The sequence below is a fragment of the Sinohyriopsis cumingii genome, chromosome 6 (genome assembly GCF_028554795.1).
Source record: "Sinohyriopsis cumingii isolate HCF-2022 chromosome 6, ASM2855479v2, whole genome shotgun sequence".
Lineage (NCBI taxonomy): Eukaryota > Metazoa > Mollusca > Bivalvia > Unionida > Unionidae > Sinohyriopsis > Sinohyriopsis cumingii.
In genome coordinates, this window is record NC_142966.1 from 84,886,048 (window position 1) to 84,912,061 (window position 26,014).

Sequence of the window (26,014 nt, forward strand, 5' to 3'; positions counted from 1 at the left end):
AAAAAATGTGTACATTCAGTTTTCTAATAAGTACCAATCAGCTAGATCAAAATGACCGCAATTAATTTATTTAACGCAGTGTAGGAAAAATCAGAGGATAGAATGTTTGATGGCGGTACCAAAACAGATCAAATTAGGTTGACAAAATAGGGATTGATCATCAAAGGTTTTCTCGCCAAAATGAAAACAAGGCAATTACAGGCAATCTTAGCCCTTAGAAGGGCTTTTTGGTTTCGGACCCACTGACATGCATTCAGCTGGTGGGTCATATGTTCTCCGTGGACGTTCTTTAAGCTGACCAGGCTTAGATGTTAGATGTACGTGTGCGCTTTGCTCCTGATCAAGGTCGGCCTGTCGAATAATTATACAAAGCGATTACATTATATAAAGAAGAACTATGATATACACTCAATGTTACCGATGTGAAAATATAATTCAAACGGAACAAGAACTGCAACATGAAATCACCAAGAGTTAGTTGATGATGAAATAGAAACTCATGTTTGTGGTCGTATATGCTAAATGTGGGCTTGCGCGACAACTGTTGTTCAAGACTAAGACAGCCATCATAGGTGCACACATCGCAGTTATTGTGAGGGTTATATCGATAGTAAACGGTGTATCTGGTGGTGCTAGCAGATTAATTTAGATGCAATTACATTCACTAATACATGTTTATTCAGAACTTCTCGCAGCCTGACAAACTAGTCTCAACACCATAAGTAAACTGTACTCGGTTGCTGTTGTGGATAAAATAATAAGCATGGCCGAGCTCGAAACTGAGCTAACGGAAATGGCAAAACGCCGAAATCCCCAGCATAAATTAGAAACCGTCCGGTAGCGGATTTATCGACAATAAAAGAGTCGAGTATTTCCCTAAAGTATAAAAATATATAAATATCTAACATAATTTGTTTCTTCACAAGCTCAAAGATATGAATCATAGTAACGTGGTAATGGAAGTTTTTAAGTTACTGATACAGGTCACCGGCTTCTATACCTCGTGACTGTCCTCTTGCATGGCTATTCATTAGTCACTTTTACTTTCCGTGGGTTTGCGCATGCACAATTGCCTTTATACCGATATGAGTAAAATTCATGGGTTATTTAAGGCGGTTACCCATTATCAGCCATATAGCCATAACCACGGTCTGTAACATACATTCTCACGCTAGTCTGTTGGATTAGTAACAGTGAGAAAACATTTCAGCGTACCAAAGTATGTAAGTCGTATAAGCGCTCTGAAGTTAAAGCGACCTGTAGATTTTTGCTCCGCCGCCATTTTTATTGCAAACACTGGGGATATTTATGATTTCCTTGCTGTTTACTTTAAAGCATAATTCGTATTAAATGTTTCTTTTTATAAGTATCTCTTCTGCAGTGATGAACATCTATGTGACCGATTTAGGTTAACTAAAGGTAAGCATTCCCCACTTTCCAGATATAAAATGTATAGTACAACTTAAAGGAAAATAAAATTTTCCCTCTGTTCTGTTCACTGCACTCTTGGAAAATGTGCTCGACAACAGGCATATAGTCAAGTGACAGATCATTGGCTGGTCTGATTAAGTGACTAATCACAAAGCCTGCCCAGTTTGTGGGCCTGGGATAAAAGAGTGTGCTGCTAGATCGACTTGACATTTAAGGTCTACCTGTCTGGAGTGCAATAACTGGGTCCAATTTCCGCCTGATTCCAGAGCACATACCTATATTGATTGACGGGAGACGAGAGTGTGATCTGAAAGCCCATAACAATGCATGTCATTGAAGTGTTATTCACCGTACTATTGTTATTGGTAGGTACTATTTTTGTTACTGTAGTTCGTTGCTATTTCTTATAAATTTGCTGCCAAAAAACAACCGCTTTCTAACTCATCATAAGAACACTGTTATCGATTTCCCAATAATTTTCCCGCAAAATCGTTTCTACTTATGTGACTTAATAACATATTTATTCACATATTTTCGTTCCAAATATATAAGGATTCAAGAGCCTAGTATATGACTACATATTTTAGGTTTATGAGTTTCAAACCGCTGAAATAGTAAAATGACACATTGAACTGAATCATATATTGTATTTTCTTCAATGTTTGATTTTTTTAAATATTTATTTATTTATTTATTTATTTATATAAACATGAATACAGTCCAAGCGTAGAATTATGTATGAAACTTTTTTCAGTCACATGTGTAAGGAATACTTATCCTGTATTTTGTTTTGCTATTAAGGTATTTGTTTAGACATAAATTTTGTTTTGCTATTAAGGTATTTATTTAGACATACCGTTCATCGGTCCTTTAGTCACAAAGGAAGCCAAGTATGGCATCGGTAATGCCAAGCTAGACACATTAGTAATACATTTTATGCGATGTATGTGTATAACAACGATTGCCGTAACTAGCAAGTAAACACTAGGCATAAATAAATACATAATAGAGCCTTGCATGCACATATGGTGTAAATATAGTTTTCTCCACTACATGCATTAAAATTGTCTCAGGACTTTCACTACATTACTTTATATTTTCACCTGTGAAAGGAAAATGAAAAAAATCTAGGCTATTTTTGGAGTGCGTTACTTGAAATATACCAACGTCTATCTATTTTCTAATGAAGTACTAAATCTCTTGCATGTGCTACTTATATTATTGCACAGATTGCACTCACACACACTCACACACACATACACACACACATATATAATGTAAATCACTTTTATATAATTGAACATAACTAGGTGATGTTAAAATCTTAGAACGTATCAGGACCTCAGTATATTTTATTTCATGGAATGCTGGTGGTGTTTGTACGAATCAGGGAACCCAAACAATGTGAACTTGCCCAGTGAATATCGTTTGATATATTTACAGTAAAATTAGTGCTGGCAAGGATGATCGTGTTTGTGGCAATATTAAAGCCCCAATGACGCCGTTGGGTGCAAAAAGTAGTTGCTGTTGTTGTTCTTATATGGTTTAACGCCATTTTTCAGCACATGATAGGCTATACATGGCGGCCAGTATAAATAGTGGAGGAAGAACCCGGGAAAACCCCGGAAAGAACTAAGGACCCACGAGAAGCTACTGGCAAACTTTCTCACGTACCCACACTGGCCGGGCTTGAGACTCGAACCCTCGCAGACAGAGGTGGATAGAGAGAGAGAGAGAGGGAGTGAGCGAGAGAGGATGTTCTTTATTACGTCATTAGTTAATACGTGATATATTTCATCGTCTGGTACAACAACAACAAGAAAACGTGATATTTCAGCGAGTCGTATGTATTGTTTTTGATACACAAGATTAAATAAAACATATAAAGTATTTACGTAGGGGAGGGAACTGCCTTTTTTACAATATAACTCACTCTTCAGCACAACACCCATTTTCAAGGGCTCATCATATAAATATGCACTACGTGACTTAAGAGAGTGGTTGGATTCCTTCACAGTAAATTAACTTTTTGAGATTTTATAAACTATTTGACCCTATCTGAAAACAAAGCAGGACGACACAAAGGGTTTAACATCGCTGTGAAGGAAGTACGGGAAAATAACTTCAGGGAGACGCGAATGGCGTCGGGTCAAATTTCTTCATCTTTGCTTAATCCCCATGTCAATAATTTATTACGGTTTCTGTTTATATGTTCCAGCTCACAATGTACTTGTAGATGTTACTGCATGATGGGAAATCTTATATGTTCACACGTGAAAGTATAATGATATTTATTTCACACACAAATTTATATATATATAGGATTTGGAGTGTGTGAGTTTGATTTGGACTTTTAACGTCACTTTAAAAATTTTTTCAATCATACTGCTATGACGTATGCAGCTTGGCAGTCTATAGTGATGTATATCACTGGGGCATCATGCCGCAGACACTTATCATCATCTCCCACCAAGTCACATTATCCTGACACCAGATCGACCAGTCCTACCAATAACCTCTTAATGCTGAGCGCCAAGCGAGGCAGCTGCTAGTACTAATTTTATAACTCTATGGTATGACTCGGCCGAAGTTCGAACCTGCGAATTCCCGTATCCGAGGCTGACGCTCAACCACTTAGGCCACAGTAGGTATGAAAAACTTCTGGAAATTATTGCGACAATAAGTTTATATATTTCACACTCAAGTGTGTATATATATATATATATATATATATATATATATATATATATATATATATATATATATATATTCGAAAATATTTATCTTAGCACCAGTTTCAGCGACTTCGTGTAAATCGAAATTGGCTGATGTTCTTAAATAGTTTTAACAAATTCCAATTGATAAACAATTAGGTAATTAAGTTCAAACATTTAGCATTGTCAAATATTGTAATATAGAAACAAACAGTTTAGGAATAGGTTGTAAGTCTTATAAGTTTCGATCTCCCTTATAAGATTACATACCTCAGATGCAGAAAAGAGATATTTCTTGCAGAGGAATAGTTCTACATTGACTCTGCAATAAAGGCTTCTACTACCACCGATATTCTGATGAGTTGAAATACTTGTGTGTCGGTGAAAGTTGGGTACAGACCAAAGCTCTTCTATCAGCAGGCGTAGCTAGAGTTCTAAATGTTTATCCGGGACCAGGGATCTCTGGGCGACTCCGCGGATGTAGAGGGTCAGGTCCTAATCTTCTCTCACCTGTACAGTGGTAATGATATATAATATAATTCAATGTTGTACAGGACCTTTATAACCCCTGCGATTACCTGGTCATTGACAGACTTGCTTATAGTTGACTAATCTGTGCCATTGTTCCATACCATGAGCTAATAGGGGAAGATTTTATCTGAGGCGCTAGATGTGACAGAGAATATCTCATCTGAAAAATCACCAGATTTTACGCGCTCATGAATGTAGGCTCTTCGTCGTATAGACACTACAAGGGCGCCGCCGAAATCGCACTTACTGGATCTGTGGCGTAGAGATAATCACGCAAGTGTTGTCACCGACGCGTCAGCGCCTGCTGCAGCACCAAAACTGTAATTATACCAGATGACCTCAGGTACCCCAAGTGATCATCTACTCAATAAATCTCTGGACCGTAAATTCATTCGACTAAGGTGGAATCGGAGCTGGGAAAGGTATGCCGTTGTCTTCTGGTCTAAAAGGCTGTTCGGTCATTGTAGTATTGTCTTGCCTATGACTCTAGTTGCGTTAAATGCCAGACGATTATCATGGTCGCCCACCGGCTGCTTATGTGTCGGCCGTGAAGAGTACGCGAGGAACGCATAAGGGCAGTAAAGCCGCTATATCGACCTCCGTCGCTTACTGAGACAAACCATATGGCAACATGTCGTCTCTTTATAAGCGTCGAAAAATGCATATATTCAGCTGATCAATGGTCGGATGGAGCGTGCATTAATCATCGAATGACAATATTTCAAAGAACATCTGATTACCTTCGGCACGACCCGGTATGAGCGAAACCTGTGAGCTAGCTAAATAGAGCAGGGACATATTCTCTGTACATCCAGCTGACCTTTTCATAGCGAAAAGATTAGGATAAGGATGTTGACAGAACCCAACACACGGCTGGTGGTTGGGTGTGCTTCATTTACAGGCTTTGCCACGAGAATTATATTGTACTAGACATCATCGACATTGTCCATGGCATAATTGTCGGTCGTACGCTGCAGGTGGACACGTCGTTGTAGCGGTCCAACTGAGAAAAGTAACGGCGACGCAGCCGTGGTCGATGCAGCCCTCCATCTGATGCTTCTTAATATGGTAGCGGCACTGTCGTTGATTTCAATTTTGAGGAGCTCTATCTTGCCCAACGTGGAATGGTCGAAATCATCCGCCACTTTCGAGAGCCGGCCGACGACCTCAAGGTATGTCATGGCAATCAGGGAGTTGAGCTAGGCGTTCTGATCCAGTAGGCCAACTCGTCGGTTTACACAATCCCGATTTGCCACTTGACTTCATTGATGATGTCATAGGCATTAGATGCCTCCCAATGAGTATACATGTACGTTTGGCCAGTATTAGCAGACCCGTAAGGAATCCAGCGTGATGTCAAGGTCATGAACCGTGGCGGTGGGGACATCGGGTGGCGAAGGGAATGCCATGTCAAACGTGACTGATCTTAGCTCTCAGTGGTCATCTGGAATACTCATCGAATGGTCAATTCCTGAATGATATTTCGGTTTGGAACGATAATTTTGCTACTGATGCTTCCGCCAGTGTTATTTTGGGTCCAGTCTCGCAAATAACTATACGCAAGTATTCCGATTTATGAGGTGTGCATCATTTTCAAACTCCTCATAGACGGGACCTACATTCTTTTATTTACCTGCCCCTTTGGCCATGAGTCTCCGAGCCTTTTATAGACGTTTCTTTCATCAACTTTGAACTTTTTGAAGAACAAAAACATTTTTGACTTGCATGTTGTTTGTGATAATTAAAGATGAGGGCTACTTCCAATTTCTTTCCACTCCACGACCAGTCTTGACTTCCTAGGGTCTTTATTGTCGGCCTTATCGGAAATTATGACAGGTGCAGACCTTTTCGATGGCATAGATCGTCTTTTACAGATCGGAACTCGCATCAGTCTGTATTCTTTGCGTACCACGCTGCATGACAGTTCAGAAGTCGTTAACATCAGTCTTGCAGAAGAAGATGACCAAGTTAGCAAAATAGGCGAGTCACACCTTGGATGTGGGCACACGGTTGAGCGAAAGAGGCTAGTGGATTTCTGTTTTTCTTCCAATATTACGTTATGGTAGAGGAAAACGATGATCTTAAGGCCGAGGTCATCGACTCTAGAAAAGAACGTTATGTGGTCTTTTAAAATGTCTGTATTGTCATATGTTATCGTGTAGCCGCTTATGACTACGCACAACACTTCAAATTTCAAACACCCGGTTCGTGGTTAATCTGCATCAGTGCGTCGTATTATACTCGTTTGTTTGCTTTGGAAGTGACAAGATACAGCCCGTTTCTTGAGCTGGCACCTCAGAACAAATGGATCGTTCTGCTGCCGGAGAAATCAATCATCATCTCACAACGTGGTCTAGCGGTATGGATCATTTATACCGAGGCTTTCAATAATGCGTGTGACAGTAAAACCAAAGAATTCAACCCTACGACATGCTTGCGTAATGTCTGCTTTGCAGAAGTGATGGACCTGCCCAACAGTTTACTTGCCGGTTTGAGGGCAAAAGTTGTGTACGGAATCATCAAGGTCGCGTTTGTATGTTGATTAAGCAGAAAATCTCGGCGGAGACATAGCGATTAGTACACGTGTTTCAGGGCGACTCTGAAGCAAGTACCCGACAAAAACACCTGCTGAGTTAAAACTTCTTCCCGCCATGGACACGGCTGAACAATCCGCTAAACAATGTCAGCAAGTTCAAGCCGGGAGTGAACGAATTTTTTGTAAGGCCATATTCTCTCCATGAACTATGGTAATACTAGTATTGGAAACTTTGTTTAAAAGTCCTACAGTTTTGTGATAAGCGGCATGGTACATTTGATACAAGTAAATTCCCATCCCCTTTTGGATGACAAGCCTTTCCAGATTTGAATCTAAATATAATGGACGCAGCCTCCTTCTCAGATACAGTTTCATTTCGTATACCACAATCTGCATGATGTCTACTTAAAAGAGGCTCCTCCTTATTACTGTCATGAACGACTCTTTCTGAACATAGTCGATTCTTAAAATAATGACACCATTATGAGCCAAACATATTATATTTGCTAAATTAAGTCCTGTTGATACATCATATAAGCATTTTTAAATTGTTTGTGGATTATCTTTCACAGAAACAAGAAAATGCATCTGTTTCTACGTTTCTTTCTTTGACAACTCAAGAACTAGAGATCTACTTATTACCCTAAAACTGCATCACAACTTAATTTTGCCACTTGTGCTACTTTAATACTCAGAATCCCACCCAACAAGTTGAGATGATTTTTTCATACAAGAGACTGCATCAAATTTTAGACAATCCCCAATCGTATAAAAGAAATTTAATAAACAATTATGGACTCGTCGAAATTTTAGTTAATCAATGAACATATCTCTGAATGCACTAGAAGGAGCCTCTCAGTAAAAATTAACAAAATAGTTTCTTAAACTCATATAGGTTAACTGTTCAGAAAAAAGTACTCTGTATAATAATTGTTTGCATTATCCTCTGAAATATCATAAGGAAGCCTTAATGTGCAATGTAATGGAACATTAAACTATCGTCTCTTTATTCAACAAGGAAGCATATTATAAACTGGTAAAGTCCTGATGAATTAACAATGTAGTCCACAATGCTCTCCTCTTCGTTACATGTGCATGTAAAATTGACATTTAAGTAGTATATTCCAAAAGTACAATTTCATTTTCAAACATGATTTTCCGAAAATATTATATTTTTCACAGTATTTGCTTTTCCTTGGCAGTGAAAATGAATCATTCTCATATAGTGCATCACGAAAAATACATTCTAAGTTATCATCAAGGATAAAGTCCAAGAAATCCTTTATTCTTGCGTTAAAATTGCCAGAAGCGGACTTGAAAATGTTGATCTTACTCTCGCTAATTATGATATGAAAAACTTAATACCAGTTGTTTCCTCAGTTTGGTCGTATACAGGTGATACTTCTGGATACATACAGAGAATGATATCTTTATCAATATGAAAAGATTCTATTTAATATGTACAATCACACAATTATCCAATTCAGAAAATATGTCTCACACCACCATATATCAGTAACACATCTCTAACAAAAGCAGACATACAACCGTTGTTTCTAAAATGCATTATTCCTATGCAGAAAAAAAAGGTTATATCCATTCAAAAAAAGATGTAAAATACATCCTTCATACTCTCTCATTTTTTACATTAACTCACAATGTCGAATTTAGAACAATACTGAAGAAAAATGTTCATGATTGTGTATATTTATAAAGACCTTCCATGTTCCATGATCAAATATCAATTGTTTCGTATTTAGGCTCGAATGAACAGTAACACAAGAAAGAGTGAAAACAACAAGCTTTGAAAAATTATATAAATTTGATTCCCTGGAAAAAATTCTGTAACAATAAACAAATATGAACTTACAATTTTAAGAATCAAATAAAAAAATAATAAAATAATAGTCCACGAATAACAATTTTGGAAGTCCTAATAACAAAATTGTTCTAATGATTTCAAGTTCGAGTCCCAACGAAGAATCCAAGATGGAAGACGATGACCCATGCTGTAACCTGTAGTGTTGAAGTCTACAGTTCCTTTTAGAAACAAGAATTATGACTCTGGTTTAGGAAATCCAAATACATTTTTATAAGAGCTTACTTTGCTCAGGAAATAACTGAATTAATCCTTTTGAATCCAAGTAATTTGAAATAATTCCAAACAGCACAATATACAACTTCCAGTGTAAGAGCCCAGCTAACTGAGAATATCTCTCCAAATCAGAGGTTATGTCGTATTCTAAAACGCAGAAAGGTGGTTACGTGATCATGTTCCAGAACCTCGTAGAAATTATGTACTTGTTAAAGATCACATACACCCAGCGTGGCCCTTACGAAAACCAATCATTATAATCTAAGAAATAAAAATAAAAATAAATTGTTTACATCTTAAACACGTAGTCCCATCATGACCTCGACAACAACCAATCATTTTAAAATAAAAATATTTTTTTTTACTTGGTTGCTACTAATTTTGAATCAAGGTCAGGATCTGGATCAACAACTGGTGTTTACTAAAACAGTCAAGGTCAAACTATTTTCTGGAAAACGTATCATCTCCAGTGAATAAATTTACATCACACTAGCATGAAAAATAATAAAAGAATAAAACTGACAAACAATTAAATTGAAATAAATATAGATTAAATCAGATATAATTAAATCAAATATGCATAACACTTCTCCCCATTGGGGGGGGGGGAGAAATATGTATGCATAAAGGTTTCTTTTCATCACATACAAATTATACATGAGGTTAAAAATAACTCATATAAATTACACACAGTGTACCTAAATAATACATTGTAATACACGCGAAAGTGCGTCTGCTATTAAATTATATTTTCTCTTGATGTGCCTGATGTCAAGATTATATTCCTGTAACAACAAACAACACCTTAGTAGTCTTTGATTTGTATTCTTCATCTTACCGATGTTCACTAAATACAATAATCGAAGAAGGAGCTGAACTAAGGTAAACTTCAAAAAGGTGTAATGCTAATATCAAAGCCAAACAGTCCTTCTCGATTGTTGAATAATTTCTTTGGTGCTTATTTAATTTCTTAGAAAAATAGCACAATGGATGATCAATACCATTTACATCTTCTTGAATCAAAACTTTCAACTCCAACATCACTTGCATCAAAAGACAGTTTAAATGACTGGCAGAAATTTGGAGCTGTAAGAGCAGGCGCGCTTTTCAGTATGGCTTTCAACTTGTCAAAAGCCTTCTGACATGTTTCAGTCCAAAGGAACTTGTTTTTCTTACTTAATAAATTTGTCAGGGGTTCAGCATTTATAGACAAATTGGAACAAAATTTTCGGTAGTATCGGGCCATACCCAAAAATCGCATCAGTTGCTTTTTTATTTACAGTCACGGGAAATTCAGAGATAGCCTTGACCTTAGCATCTATAGGTTTAACTTGTCCATGTCCCGCTATGTGTCCTAGAAAAGTTACATGGGCACGGTAGAACTCACTTTAAGATTAATTAATTGTCAAACATTCATCAGTAAGTCTTTCAAAGAATTTCCGAATTGTTGCTAAATGATCTTTCCAGGTGTCGTTGTAGATGATGACATCATCTATGTAAGCATCACAATTGTCTACACCAAAGGTAGTCATATTCACGATACGTCGAAATGTACTTGGCGACCGTATCATCCCAAACGGCATTATTTTATATTTGTAAAGTCCGTCTGGAGTCACGAATGCCAGTCGTCAATTCTTGGTAATGGGAATGAATCTGTTTTTGTCACTCTATTCACCCTCCAATAATCAGGACACGTAGGGAAAGTTTTGTCTGGTATTGGGACAAGTATGCATGGTGAACTCCAGTCACTTTTACAGGGCTCAATAAAATCATTCTCCAGCAAATACTGAATTTCTTTATTCAAGTATGTACGGGTGTTGTTTGACAGGTTTAGACTTTACAATTTCAACGTCATGGAAGATTTTGTTGGTTCTTGTAGGAACATCTGGAAATACGTGCTCATATTCAAATAATAACTGTTTAAGTTCATTTCTTTCTCAATCTTGCTAATGTGAATGTTTCTGGTCCAGATCTTTCATACTTTCTGACTTTCTGAATTCCGAAGATTTATCACTCCAATGTCAGTAGAATCCGATGATATTCCTTCACATAAATCTTCATTGAGTGGGACAGGTACAACTAAATTAATTGCTTGTTTAAACTTTTTCGATATACTGGTACTTCTATAATTTATTTAGATCCCATGAGCACTAATATTAGAATTTAACTCACTCAATTTCTTCTTAACTTTGCAAGGGCCGTAATATCTAATCTGAAGAAAAAATTGATGAATGAGCAAGAGAGACAGGACCCAATTATTACCAAACTCACAAGTTCTCTCCATTCTAGATCTATCAAATCATAACTTCGCGTCTGACTTGAATTGCTGAATGCCAAATTGAAGCAGTATAGGCTGGAAAGTTCCAGACCTAAAATTTGAACCTTGACCCGCTTTGACAAATTTAGAAACGCCAAACTGAGTAGAAGACTTTATCGAAGCTTTTACTATTATTTTAGATTTTATATTCCTCAAAGGAATTGCCTCCGAAAACCTTGTTGACGAACACATAATGGTCAACAGGTATTGGTTACCGGACTTGGTCTTAGATAAGGGACCAACGCAATTTTCCATAATTCTACTAAATGGTTCGTCAAAGGCAGAAATTGGTTGTAGATGAGCCTTGGGAATTTTCTGATTTGGTTTTTATAACATTTGACAGGTATGACAAGATCTATTGTATTTACTAACATCGCTTTTCAATTTTGGCCAATGGAAGTGAGTTAAGATCTTGTGATAAGTTTCATTGATCCCTAAATGACCAGCCAACGGAGTTTCATGGGCCAGACCGTCTATAAGGTTTCGGAACTACAATGTGATAGTTCACTGACCATTCATCAACAGCGGGTACCTCAGGAGGTCTCCATTTCCTCAAAATAATTCCATTTATTTATGAAATAACAGACAGGAACTTCAGTAGCTTCAGTTTCACTAATGTCCCTTTGAAACAAACAGAAGATCTCAGGATCTTTCTCCTGTTCGACGACAAGTGATTGTCGTTTATCACCCTGATTAGAATAAAGAGAATGAGTCGTTAAAAGAATATCACTGTTATCAATACCTTATGATTTATCCAAACAAGGAGTGAAAGTGACCTCATAAAAAAGCATGACAAATACATGTGTCAGCTAAATGAATACTTTCCTAATCTACATCATTCGCAAAAGCTTTCTTTGTCAGAGCTCTGGTAATTGCCCATGTTGGAAATAAATCAGGGAATTCTTTTTCAATTGGATCGACTTTCTGATCCAAGCAAGGCTTGTCAGTTACAAAATGATTAACCACAACCTTGTCTCCAACTACGTCGTTGCCTAGTAATCAATGAATGCCCTCAACTAGTAAAACATAGACTAATCCGACTGTCACGGGTCCTGAGACTAAATCTGATGACAAATTTACACAATGGAGAAGACCATTAACAAAGCCGCACTCTACTCCCTGAATAAGAACACTCTCATTAGAAGAAGACTCTCACAACAAGGCAAAGTACCTGTCAAAAAAAGACTGAGAAGTTCCTGTGTCCCTTAAAATTTTAATAGGGATAGGATCGGCCGAATCACACAAGAGTGATCTAAAACTCTTTAATATGACTGGTTCATAATATTCCATAATAAAATCAGACTGGGGTTTATTAGACCCAACAAATGTATTGCTTTCAATACAGGCCGTGACCTTGACCTCTTAGATATAACAGCATTTGGAATAGACCTGTCTTGATTCTGATGCCTATTTTTCAAGCTGTAACAATTAGAAATATTGTTTCATTTTTCTTGCAATAGGTACACGTAGGAAGAGACAAGGATCTTGAATCAAGCTTCTCTGAAGTTTGATTTTTAAAAGTTGTGCCAGTTTGAGTTTCAAACGGGCTTGTATTAGGCTGAAATACTTTTCTGACAGAAGGCTGTTGAGTAGAAGTGTTATTTACAAACGAACTTTATGAGTTAAAGAATACTCATCAGCAGCACGAGCATCATTTTCCAAGGTTTCAATCTGATGCTCGTCAAGATAAGACTTAATGTCACTATGGACATCTCTCAAACAACTCCTATTATTCTCTAGCAAATTCGATTTGAGTTTGTACATCTTTTCTATAGTTTCTGAATTTTTGCCGATAAGCTTCAAGGACCAACTCATAACCCTTTAAGATGCATTCTTTAACCATATCATAGTTACCACTTTCGTGAACTGTCTGTGAATTGTAAATATCACTAGCCTTACCAGTGAGTACACATTGTAATGAGTCCAATGCTCCCTTTGCCTTTTCAAATTTCAGTAACTTTTTCAAAACGAGTAAAGTATTTGTCTATTTCTTTTTCTCTGAAAGGGGCACTAATCTCATATTCTTTTAAAGATGAAAACTTAAAGATTGATTTGAAATATGAATGTGCTATTCCCTTGCCAGTTACATTTCTTTTTTTCTAAATTTATATTCCCTCACTTTATCTCGTTCTTCCTTAATTAAATGCATTTGCGTTTGTTCTTTTGGTAATTGCATTTATTTATTTTTCTCTGTCTTCCGCTTGTAAATGGATTTGTTCTTTTTGTAACTGCGTTTGTATTTCTTTCTCTTTTTCTTCCGCTTGTAAATGCATTTGTGTTTCGTTCTCTCTTTCCTGTCTCATTTTTGTCTTTCTCAAAATTATAACATTTGTGTTATTTTTGTAATAACGCTAGCTCGTTTTCTTTTTCCAATTTCATTTTTTTTCTTTCTCCACTTGTAACTGCATTTGTTTTTCTCTTTCTTCTTACAAAAAGTCCAGCTTCCTCAACTCAATTATATTTTGTATTTCAATTCTAATTCCTTCATTTTTATGTCACAGTCTGATACAGGCTTGCTGATCGAAACCAAAGCACTTTAATCCAAAACATTCTTTTCTACCAAATAATTAACCAAAATTTTTCTTATTTCCTGTTTCTTTACGGAAGCTTTTACCTCAGAAAGATCGTATGTTCTGGCAAGTTGAATCAATTCGTCTTATTTGAAAAGATCCAATTATTCCTGGATAGGATTTGAAAGAAAGATTTCCACTTTTGATGACATTTTAGAAAAAGCTTACTGATACTAAAACATGTAGAAATTAGGGGAGTTCAAATTTCAAAAAACAAAATTTTCTGAAAGATTCTAGGAAAAATTCAAAATTAACCCGAACGAGACCCCAATTCGTATCTTACGTGATTAGGCTCGAATAAACAGTAACACAAGAAAGATTGAGTACAACAAGCTTTGAAAAAATATAATAATTTATTTCCTTGGAAAAATTGAGTAAAAATGTGAAAATATGAACTTACAATTCTAAGAATCAAATCCAAAAATAATCCAAGAATAATCCAAAAATAAATTTTTTGAAGTCCTAATAACAAAATCTTCTACTGACTTCAAGTTCGAATCCCGACGAAGACTCCAAGATGGAAGACGATGACGTATGCTGTAACTTGTAGTGTTGAAGTCTACAATTCCTTTTAGAAACAAAAATTATCACTCCGGGTTTGGAAATCCCAAACTGTTTTTATAAGAGCTGTCTTTCCTCAGGAATTTCATATGAGCACACGTATTTTTCAATAATATAACTGAATTAATCCTTTTTAATCCAGGTAATTTGAAATAACTCCGAACAGCACAACATACAACTTCAAGTGTAAGAGCCCAGCTAACTGAGAATATCTCTCCATAATAATGGTTATATCGTATTCTAAAACGCAGAAAGAGGGTCACGTGATCATGTTCCAGAACCGCGTAGAAATTATGTACATGTTAAAGATCACGTACACCCAGTATGGCCCTGACGAAACCAATTATTTTACTCTAAGAAATATGTGTGTGTGTGTGTGTGTGTTTTTTGGATATTAACGTAGCTTTAACAATTTTTCAGGCATATCGCTACGATGTCTGCAGTGTGGCAGTTTATTGTGATGTCTACCACTGAGGCATCATGCCGCAGACATGTAGTATGATGTCCCACCCAGTTACAATATCCCGACACCAGGCCAACCAGTCCTAACACTAACCTTTTAATGCTGATCACCAAGCGAGGCAGCTGTTAGTACCATTTTTGTAAGTCTTTGGTATGATTCGGCCGGGGATTGAACCTACGACCTTCCGCATCCGAGGCGGACACTCTAACCACTAGGCAACCGGAGCGGTCACTCTAAGAAATAATTTCTTTCTTAAACAAATCTTACATCTTATACACGTAGTCCCATCTTGACCTCGACAGCATCCAAACATTTTAAAATAAAAATAGAACTTATTTACGTGGTTGCTACTAACTTTGAATCAAGGGTAGGATCTAGGTCAACAGCTGGTGTTTATTTAAACAGTCAAGGTCAAACTATTTTCTGGAAAAAGTGTCATCTCCAGTGAATAAATTTACATTACGATAGCATGAAAATCAAAAAAGTTTTAAAACTGACATACAATTAAATTGAAATAAATATATATTAAATCATATATAATTAAATCAAATACACATAGCACGGTGTTTACATTGCTTCGTACAAACATAAGTTTGCTTGTTAGACATAGACAGGCCTCGTCCGACATTCTATGAATTTTCATCTCTATCACAGTTCATTACATTGGTTCTGGTAGCACCGACCAATTTAGACGTCAGACGATTGTTTCATTTGTGAATTAGTAGACCACTGACACCATTACCATTCCCCCGGTGTAACTCTTGCCCACTGGCAGGTGTAAAACCACGTCCATATTTTTGCTAACATTTAGCATGTCACCAATAATCTCGTAATACTTGAATATCGAGCCATCAATTACTAAAGTGTAATGTTTCAGAAATACAAAACGATCATTTTCTTTACCATCATTTAAATATGACATTAATGACCTCTTGTTAACAAGAACTCTCTGTGTAAAGTCATCAGATACTCCGTGATAACACCTCTTATAAATTGTTCACGGTCTTGTAGCTGCACGTTTTTTCTTGTCCCTACAGCTATTAAATTTGACAGTTATGTGCTTGATAGGCTTATTTTCTCTGGACCCCAATCTGAGGACACGCTGTATGTCGGTATTCACTCGTGCAGCAGATCAAGTTTGCCCAGGATAAGTGACCTAACCTTGGACTCGCAGTTGACCTAATTTTCGTTCGCGGGGCCCTGATTTCCATAGAAAAGTAAAATGGCTTCAGTGAGAATGTGATTCTTTTTTGTCCAATCGGCTCTCCGTTGTCTTAATATTAACTCTCAAGTTTCACATTTTAGACTCTCGCTGTCCTTTTGGGAGGCATCAGTGTTAGCCTTTATATCATTAGTAACTTTTTTGAAGTTTTCGCATGTATCATTCAGTTCGTTATTTTACTATTCGACACCGTGAATTCAGAATTACAGGAGAAAGAAACGTTGTTAAATGAAAGCGATATATCAGTAAGCTATAACATGTGTTCGTAGCTTTTGAACTTTGAAAGCATGAGGCGGATAAAAAAGCTCTCTTGACCCACTATGTGAGAGATGAAATGTTTGAACTTTACAAGTATGTATCAACAGATGAAGATGAGGAACGCATCATCCTAATGAGTATTTCAATACATAAAAACGAAAAGACAGTTCGAAAAGTTTGAAATCCGGAATTTAAAACAAAATTCGGTGCAAAAGGAGGGATCAGTTTTTTACGCTGTTGAAGTGAAAAGCGAAGTTTGACAAAGAAGAGCAAGAAATTAAGTCATTAATTTCATGCTCTTTCGAAGTGATATAATCTGCTTCATATGCATATACGTTCGTAATATTTGTTAAATGCAACATTTTTAAACATTCTTATGCAGTGACAAAAAAACAGCATGAATCATTTGGGTAACTGAATGGTACCTTTCACGCACTTACACATATTGAATATAACCGCCACACGCATGTCATTTGCCTCAGTCCACAACTAGTTTTCTTCTATTTTATCATAAGCATTCAATAGTATGCAGCTTTTACCATAACTGATATATCTCTATCGCATTTTCGTACACATTAACCCACCTTAGTTGAATATATCCTGCAAGGTTTCATCATAGGTTGACAGATTCCTTTTTATGTATTATTAGTCTAAACAAACGTAACTCAAGCGTCTGAATGACACAGAAAGCAACGACATTACACAATTCACTGTTTTGTTGAAGCATCAAGCACATTCAAAGTTCTATAAAATTTCATAAAGTATTTAAGCATACCCTTTCATTACTTTAACAATAAGTAACTTTACAATACAGGTCGCTGGCAAACAGAGTATGCAACCAACTAACTGTTAATTAAATATCTTCATAATTTTGGTCAACCCCATGGAGGGTAATTGTGGTCGAAGGCCAGCTGTAACATATAGCAATCTCAGACATACAAAATATTATGTCGATCGAGACGTGGGGATTAATATTAGTGTGGTATAATGCAGTTCGATGAATTATGCAAACTAATGACGTTTGTGGGCTAAGATGTATGTGATATGGAGCAAACGTTTGCAAAGGATATAAATGAATTTAAAAATGAAATAGTCTCTATCATTAAGTGGTTACAATAAGCAGTTGAAACGGAAATACACTTAAAACATGGAGGCAATGAAACCTGAAATAATCACGGAACAGGGTGTGCATAATGAGCCATTGATTAATATAATTAGTACATTGAAAACGAAAATCGATAAATACAAATAGTAGTTTGATAGGGAAACCAGACTTGTCAAGGGATGATTATTACCTTGTGATTTTCACATTGTATATATTCCATATTATCCAGATTTTATTACATTATTTGAATATCAGCAAAGAGACATACATATTCATATAAAAATGAAAAATAATTAATGCTATTCATGTTGTTAATTAAGAAAAACAAATTGTTGTTTGACTTTTTAAATTCTGAGACTACATTCATCAAATTAGTTAAACGTTATGGATTTCAAAATGTTTTATCACACTGTGTTAAAAACAATATGTCATTCAAATAAACAAATTAAATTTATATACACAATTTTGAATTTCGATGCCACGCATGGTAATGTTTTGTTATATAGAGATATTGTTTACATATGATTAGATGTAAATAATCGACGTGCTACTTATGGAATGAACTAACAAACCAGGCTGCAGAATCAGACTTGGTTATCATTGAATCTAATCTTTTTTTTGAAGGAAATCTTTCAGAATATATCGTAAGATAAGAAAGCAACGTGGTCACATCAACAGTTATACTAGAAGCCGCGTTAGCTTAAGGTCACGCGTTTAGAGGATGTAAAGGTCTGTGCATCTATACTATTGGACATATGCATAACCACGTCATCGATGGAACACTGCATAAGTCCATGAAGCACAGACATTTGACTATTTGAAAGCAATATTCGAGAAGAAGGATTGGCAATTCAGAATACAAACAAACTTGATGATGGTTTTGCTCAGTGGATTTATACTCATTCCTATCCCCATCCCCAGCATAATGTAAAATTTTAAAACCACAACAAGCTAAAGTTGATTATTTTGAATAATCGTCCCATCATAAAGTAATATATATATATATATATATATATATATATATATATATATATATATATATATATATATATATATATATATATATGTATATATATATATGTATATATATATATATATATATATATATATATATATATATATATATATATATATATATATATATATATATATATATATATATATGTATGTATGTGGGGTGGGGTGGGGTGTGTGCAGTACACGCACCGTGTTTTACTGATCACCCACTGAATTCGGTGGAAGTGGACAGAGAGACAGTGGAGAACCCTTGACATCGTAAACCCGACCAGGGCAGATGTCAATTTCATACATTTACCGGTACAAACTATACAGTGACAATATTTTTTGTTCTGTGTATCAATGGCCTAGCTGGGAATGCATGAAGACGAAGGAATGTATCGTAGAAAAAATGAGTTTCTAAATTTCATTTGATATCTTCTTACACTGTCCGTTATGTAGTGTACATCCCAATAAATTGCCTGGCTACCTTTACTGTTCTGCATCAAGTGGTAACTTCGATGTTCATTGTCAATAAATACTATTTCACAGATACGTTTTGTGTACTGATTAATAATTTGTCATAGATTCCATTTTATTACCATATTATTTCTAATACCCACTTTGAAGAAATTAATGAATGCAGTAGCACATGCAAAATTTGATAAGGGACTACAAAAGAAAACTATACTGTTTATATCTGACGTACGATCAAGAACACTGGACCATTATGACATTCATGATTAAATCTTTCCAAAGCTTATTCTATACGAATAACATGGCATCGTATATTAAAATAAACTACATACACATGCTAAAGTATGAAAACGTTTTTCTGTACTTTTACCCATAAACTTTGAAAATGGCATTGTTTTTGAGAGAGCATAGCATTTAACGACACTGAATTGTGTTCAATGTATTGGCTCCTTTTACTCTATCAGTGTCCATTCATGTCATGAACAACGTGATTTCAATGAAGAATACCAAGTGATTTCTGCCCTCACTGTTTCCATGGAATCTACATGAATCGCCTGCCCCTGGTTTAAGGAATCTGCCTTACTTTGAAATGAACCGCTACACCTGCTACTGTAAATTCCAGCATCCTGTCAACAGCAGTCAGTCAGGATAGTTCATACATGTAGACGCTGCTGTTCAATGTTTTACTTCGATGTTTCAACATGTACATTAACTAATGAAAAATATATCACAGAACCATACACCTTAAAACTAAACAGATGTTTATGAAAAAAGACAACAACTGGCCTGAGAAATGCATTTTATGTTAAGTTCTCATATTATCGCGTAAAACTGGTTTCCAGTGTTATATGCAAAACTAAATATCAGGGCCGGATGGGGTTTGTAGGGGCCTGGTTATTCGGACTCCATTCCCCAGGCTAACCCCCCCCCCAAAAAAAAAATACGTACACACACAAACACACATTTACACACAAACACTTGACGTAATGAATGATCATTACTACATTAATGAAAGTGAAGACAGTGACAATATTCATGACTACTTAGAATGCATATGAACTTGTTAAGATAAGCAGGAAGAGGTATTTTTTTTGTGAGCAGGCACTCAACCTTCAGCTATAATAAGCTAACGGCCTTGGTTGTGACCCCCCCCCCCCCAATCCACCTTAACTTCCACTCCCGCTGTTATGTATTGTTTATCCAGTAAAAACTTAAGAAGAACTTTGTAACACAATTTATTTATTAATCATTTTTGTTTGCGGGGGTTGATCTAAGAGTCGTTCTCCAAGTTTCTTGCATTCACAGTGCACCTGTTTCCTTCTCAATTCCTAAATTTTAAACTTATTTTGGTTACACTAAATATCTGGTTACATATTACATACACACACCCATGGACATATTTGTCTAGGGATAGTTTCCATAACATAGACAGTCTAGGATTCGGCTAATGTGGGTATGTGAGAAAGCTTGCCAGAAGCTTCTCGTGGGTCGGTGGTTCTTTTCGGGGGGTTTCCCGGGTTCTTCCTCCACCATGTATACTGGCCGCCATGTGTAGCCTATCATGTGCTGAAAAATGGCGTTAAACCCTACGACAACAACAACAAGTCGAATGACTGAGCATACCTGCATTAACATTCGCGACGACCTTAGAATTAATAGGAACAGTTCAAAATAAGCAGGAAATAATAGGGATGTACAACCTTAGAATCCAAATCTCTTCTTCCTAAGGAGTGAACGAAGTTTTACAAGAGACCGGTTAAAAGCCGTGCAACTTAAGATGCCACATTAAAAACAATCAGTGCTGTTAGAGATAGATTGTATAGCCTTGACAAGCATGTGGTTTAACCATTTCGGACGATGTACAAGGCATTATTGATAGATACCTGTTCAGCTTAAAAGTTAAATAAGTGTGAAAAGAGGTATGAACAAGAAGACATTCCTATTAGATAAAGCTTTAATAAAACGTATAAAAATGGATAATTATTATACTGTAAGCGATTGTATCTAGATACCTATTTCACAACTACTTTTGAGTAATATTAGGCATTTCCGTTTAATTGCAAATAATGAATTTATAATGTGCATGTATGTACTGGATAAACTAACTGCTACTGCAGTAATTGTCACGTAGATTGAAAGAATGTAATGTACCAAATTTTCATCTGCATTAACTGAAAATAAAAATAAATCATACAAGTTTAAATACTAATGCAAATATTTAAGTCGTTTCACCTTTTTATCACCTTTACCCGTCCATTTTGTAATGTTACATGTAAACTTATCAGATGGCCAACTAGCAATTATAAATATATTGTATAAAGTTGTTTGTTATAGGATGTGGCATCACGTGCTTCATAGAGCCTGCATAAAACAGTGTGTAATTGGTAAGAGTAAACACATATTTAGTTCCTGAGGAAAAAAAAAAATGTCGCATGGACAAGTATATTTGGGTTGCATGTACTAAACAGGTTGGCCTAGCCAATATTTGCATAGTGGATATCGCTGTGAATAATTCATTGTGTGGGAACACGTTACGCAAACAATTTTTAGGAGTAAATAAACTCATATCAGTTTAGAAAAGAATGTGCACAAACGCTGGTCAGCTGACAGATTTCTATCCAACCACATTATTTTTTGCGGTAAAGAAGTTCCAAATAGGTCATGCTTCTTATTATCTGATGCAGCTGTGACTCTAAATAAAATAAGCTTGTCTGCTGTAAAGTTCCAGGTGAGATAATGCAACTATCAAGACACAAATACATCACAGTAAATCTGGAATTACCACATCCAGTAATCGTCCACTCACATGCAAATTCCACAGGTGTAATACTTAGTTGTGAACTGACACATTTTAGGTTGAAACATTGTAAACAATCTCATCAAAATAGAGTTGTATGGCATAATTTATCTAAAATAAGTCAGCTATTTTATATGATAGGCCTACTGTCTGCGTCAAATGTTCTGTTAAATTGGAATTACATCTGCTATTTGAATTATTTTTTGTAAAAAATATGTATAATTTTGATGGTTACTGGGACTATATTTACGCGCAAAAAAAAAAAAAATGAAAGGTACATCGTGTGGGCCAGTATGCAAGACATGTTTTATTCTTCTTTCTCTTTAAATTATTTACGTTAATATCAGCAAAGTGATACATAGAATCTTAAAAGGATAATGATTTAAAATTAAATTTAGGAACCACGGCTTGCACAAGCTGGACATCAGTAAACTTGTTTCATAAATTCAAAATTAAATAATTACCCATTTGAAATTGGATATTCATATATATATATATATATATATATATATATATATATATATATATATATATATATATATACATATCGTAAAAACACTTAAGTGAATAGATTATGAGAAGAGCTCGGACACGAGAATTATCCATCAGAAGAAATATAAATCCTAGCGACAAAGTTATAAGAAACATGCACGGAAAAAAAAAAAACGAAGCGCATGATTGTTTGTCCAGGCAACGAGATATTTAGTCACTTTTACATATCCACATAATATTCGAATTATAGATTGACGCACGAATTTCTTATTGGCTTATACGTTTAAGTGTCACACAAACAAGGTCTCACTTTGAGACGTTTGAGAACTACAGAACTAATGCACGCCCGTGTGTTGGTACTCCTCAGCGCATGAAACCTGCTATACGTGCTACAATTGTTCTTATGTGACCAGTTTAGTTGTTGTTGTTGTTGTTGGTGCACGGTTTAACGCCATTTTTCAGCACACGATGTATATACGTGGCTGCCAGTATTAATGGTGGAGGAAGAAACCGGGGAAAACCCCTCAAAAGAACCACCGACCTATGAGAAGCTACTGGCAAGCTTTCTCATACACCAACATTGGCCGAAACCGAGACTCGAAACTACGTAGACAGATGTGTGATGGCAGTGATCCGTAAGGGAGAGCGCTTTAGATCACTCGGTCACCCGGGGCCACTGACCAGCTTGGACTATGCGATGTAACGCTATAAGGAACCCTGTGTTATACACCTCCAAACAGCACTATATATATATATATATATATATATATATATATATATATATATATATATATATATATATATACATGCGATTTTCGCGAATTTTTAGTTTTTGCACACGTACGTGCACACGTGAAAACCGGTGAAAACAGCAACATGTACCATGTTTTCAACTCTATGGTGCATCCTTTTTTGAATTACAGAACACTGGTAGATGCAAAAGTAAACTTTGTACTTAGCATTAACTCGATTCATCTTTAAGGATCATGTTCTATACAAGAATTAGACATTGGTTTCTTCACTGCACATACATTGTTTACATGCGACTCTATTTTCAAAATAGGCAAACTATGCGGCACACACGACCACGCCGAAATGTGATTGGCTCAAAAGGTTATACTTATTATCACATGAGCTCCGACTTGTCTCAGAGTAAAAACTCGCGAAAATCGCACGTTTTGGAGCCCGTAACTTCAGTTTCGTACAACGCAGAAAAGTCAATAACGGCTTGATGAATATAAAATTATCTCAGAAGTAAAACAAGCCATAATAGTATGGTCGTGTGCCTTTAAAATCGGAAATAGCATAGGGTTTTATAGGGTTTAACGCCATTTGTCAGCACAGGATATGCCGCTATACATGGCGGCCATTATAAATGGTGGAGGATGACCACTCAATCACTCGGGGCACCGCAAAAAGTCGTATATGTCAAATCATCTGAATAATACTGAATCTTGAAAGATATTGGTCCAAAGCATGGTTTGGTTCCATTCAGTCCAAATAATATCAACGTTTCATCACATTATAGGCCATGTAATTTCTCCCTCCAACTGAGACAACCGGCCATTTTTCAGATGTGTTCGAAATTTTCCAATGTTTATCGGCGACATGCGTGAGTGAGCCGATTTCAATCGAAAGTTGCAATACAAGATGTGTTGCCTTCACTATTGTAAATATCAGAATATAACACCACACTATGCCAGATTGTCTTCAGCCCATGTTAGCGCTTCAATGTACATACCAGCACCCCAGCTGATCACTAATATTAACCCGAATATTATTTTTATCTAATGCACGCTTTTTTCTACCCAGATCCGCTTTAACAAAAAGCGAGAATGCCCCTCCTAATTTTCAACGTGCAAATGTTGTTGTTAGATTAGTCACTAACGGAATTTGTCGAATGTATCACATCACTACTGTTGGAGCACTCGTTGACTGAATTAGAGAGTTTGCACCTCTTAATTCTAAACTGAATATTTGAACGTCGTTTAAACCTAATGTTTTGATTATTTCAAAGAACGGTTCATGTCAGATAGTTTTCTTTTACAAATAGTTTCCTTCCGATCAAACTTTATTTAGATTGAAAGATGGTGAAATTTATGATAAACGGCGGCATTGGGGCCTTAAGATTAAACAAAAGGGCTCGATCCCAATTCTGAAATATAGTGATAAGCACTGAATATATAAAATCTAAAATGGCTAATGATTTAATATTAAATCATTTTGGGATTATATTTATTAAATAGTTAATATTAACGGAAATAATTTAGAGAGAAAGAATAAGTAATTTCTTTCTTACTGCCTCAAACGTTGGAACCTTCATTTGTTGTGTGGTAGATGTAATCCCAGACGCTGTTTGTTTTAATAATTCGCAGTACTATAGTTAGTAGTATTTAAAAGTATAACTTATATAAAGTATAATTCAAATGGCAACTGTACCTCAAAATGAATAGAACATTTGACACAGCATCATTGGATAGCATGAAAATTACTGTGATATCACGCGCATTATATTATTAGTCACACAGGTCTATAAGGCTTTCACCAACGACTATTTGAGTAATGGATGTCATTTGTTTTATAATTTGATGCCGTATACCTTTCAATGGGAATTATTCATTTTATTTGGATCGTCGTGCATCCATATTTCTTTGAAATGTCATTATTTACACGTCCTGAGAAGTGCATACGGCAAAATCAATGCTAAAGGTGCGATCCAGTACAACTTTCAATGAAAGTCGTTCGCTGTGATGTCACGATATAAGCTATGCACGTTTCAGTCCATAGCTACAGATAATTGTTGTCTGGTAGTTATTACTTGATCAGAGTTAAGATGGAAATCATTCAATAATCAGGAATCAATGTTTTTGTTAAAAAAATTAGTACGATATTTTAAAGGAACAAGTTATATTTAGTTAAACATGGGTAAATACGAATATATGTCCTGTGTGTCTTTTACTATAGTTGCCTTTGTTTAGACAAGTGAAGCTTATATATGCCTCTATTCCAATGAGATCGTTTAAAATGTTTCAACCCAAAGTGTCTCTCTTCACAACTAAGTATTCCAATTGTGAAATATTCATGTGAGGGGGTGTTTACCGGATGCGTAAATTCCAGATTTACTGTAACTTATTTTAGACTGGATAATTTCATTATTTTATTTGGAACAATACAGTGGAGACATACTTGACAATATTTTTTAGAGTCAGAATTGTATCAAATACAAAGAAATATCAGAATTTTGGAGATTTTCTAGCAGATAAAATATAATACGGTTGGATAAGATTCTGTCATTCGAGAGACCGGCGTTTGTCAACATTCTTGTTTAAACGGAGGTTAGATTTTTATTTACACCAACAAGTTAACTTTTAAACCACATTTGTCATAGGGTGGGGTCCATTTTACAGGTCACCCTCCCCTTAATCCATTCATCGATTCCTCAGTTTTAT

General features: G+C 35.9%; 1 protein-coding gene across 1 annotated transcript in view; it reads left to right on the forward strand.

Annotated features, from left to right (window-relative positions):
- Positions 1 to 1,627: 1,627 nt before the first annotated feature.
- Positions 1,628 to 26,014, forward strand: part of LOC149797359 (scavenger receptor cysteine-rich domain superfamily protein-like) — a 203,561-nt gene continuing 179,174 nt past the window's right edge. Inside the window, exon 1 of the mRNA XM_089962112.1 lies at positions 1,628 to 1,796. Coding sequence (XP_089818238.1) covers positions 1,755 to 1,796 — 42 coding nt within the window. The 5' untranslated portion in view covers positions 1,628 to 1,754. The remainder of the gene's footprint in view (positions 1,797 to 26,014) is intronic.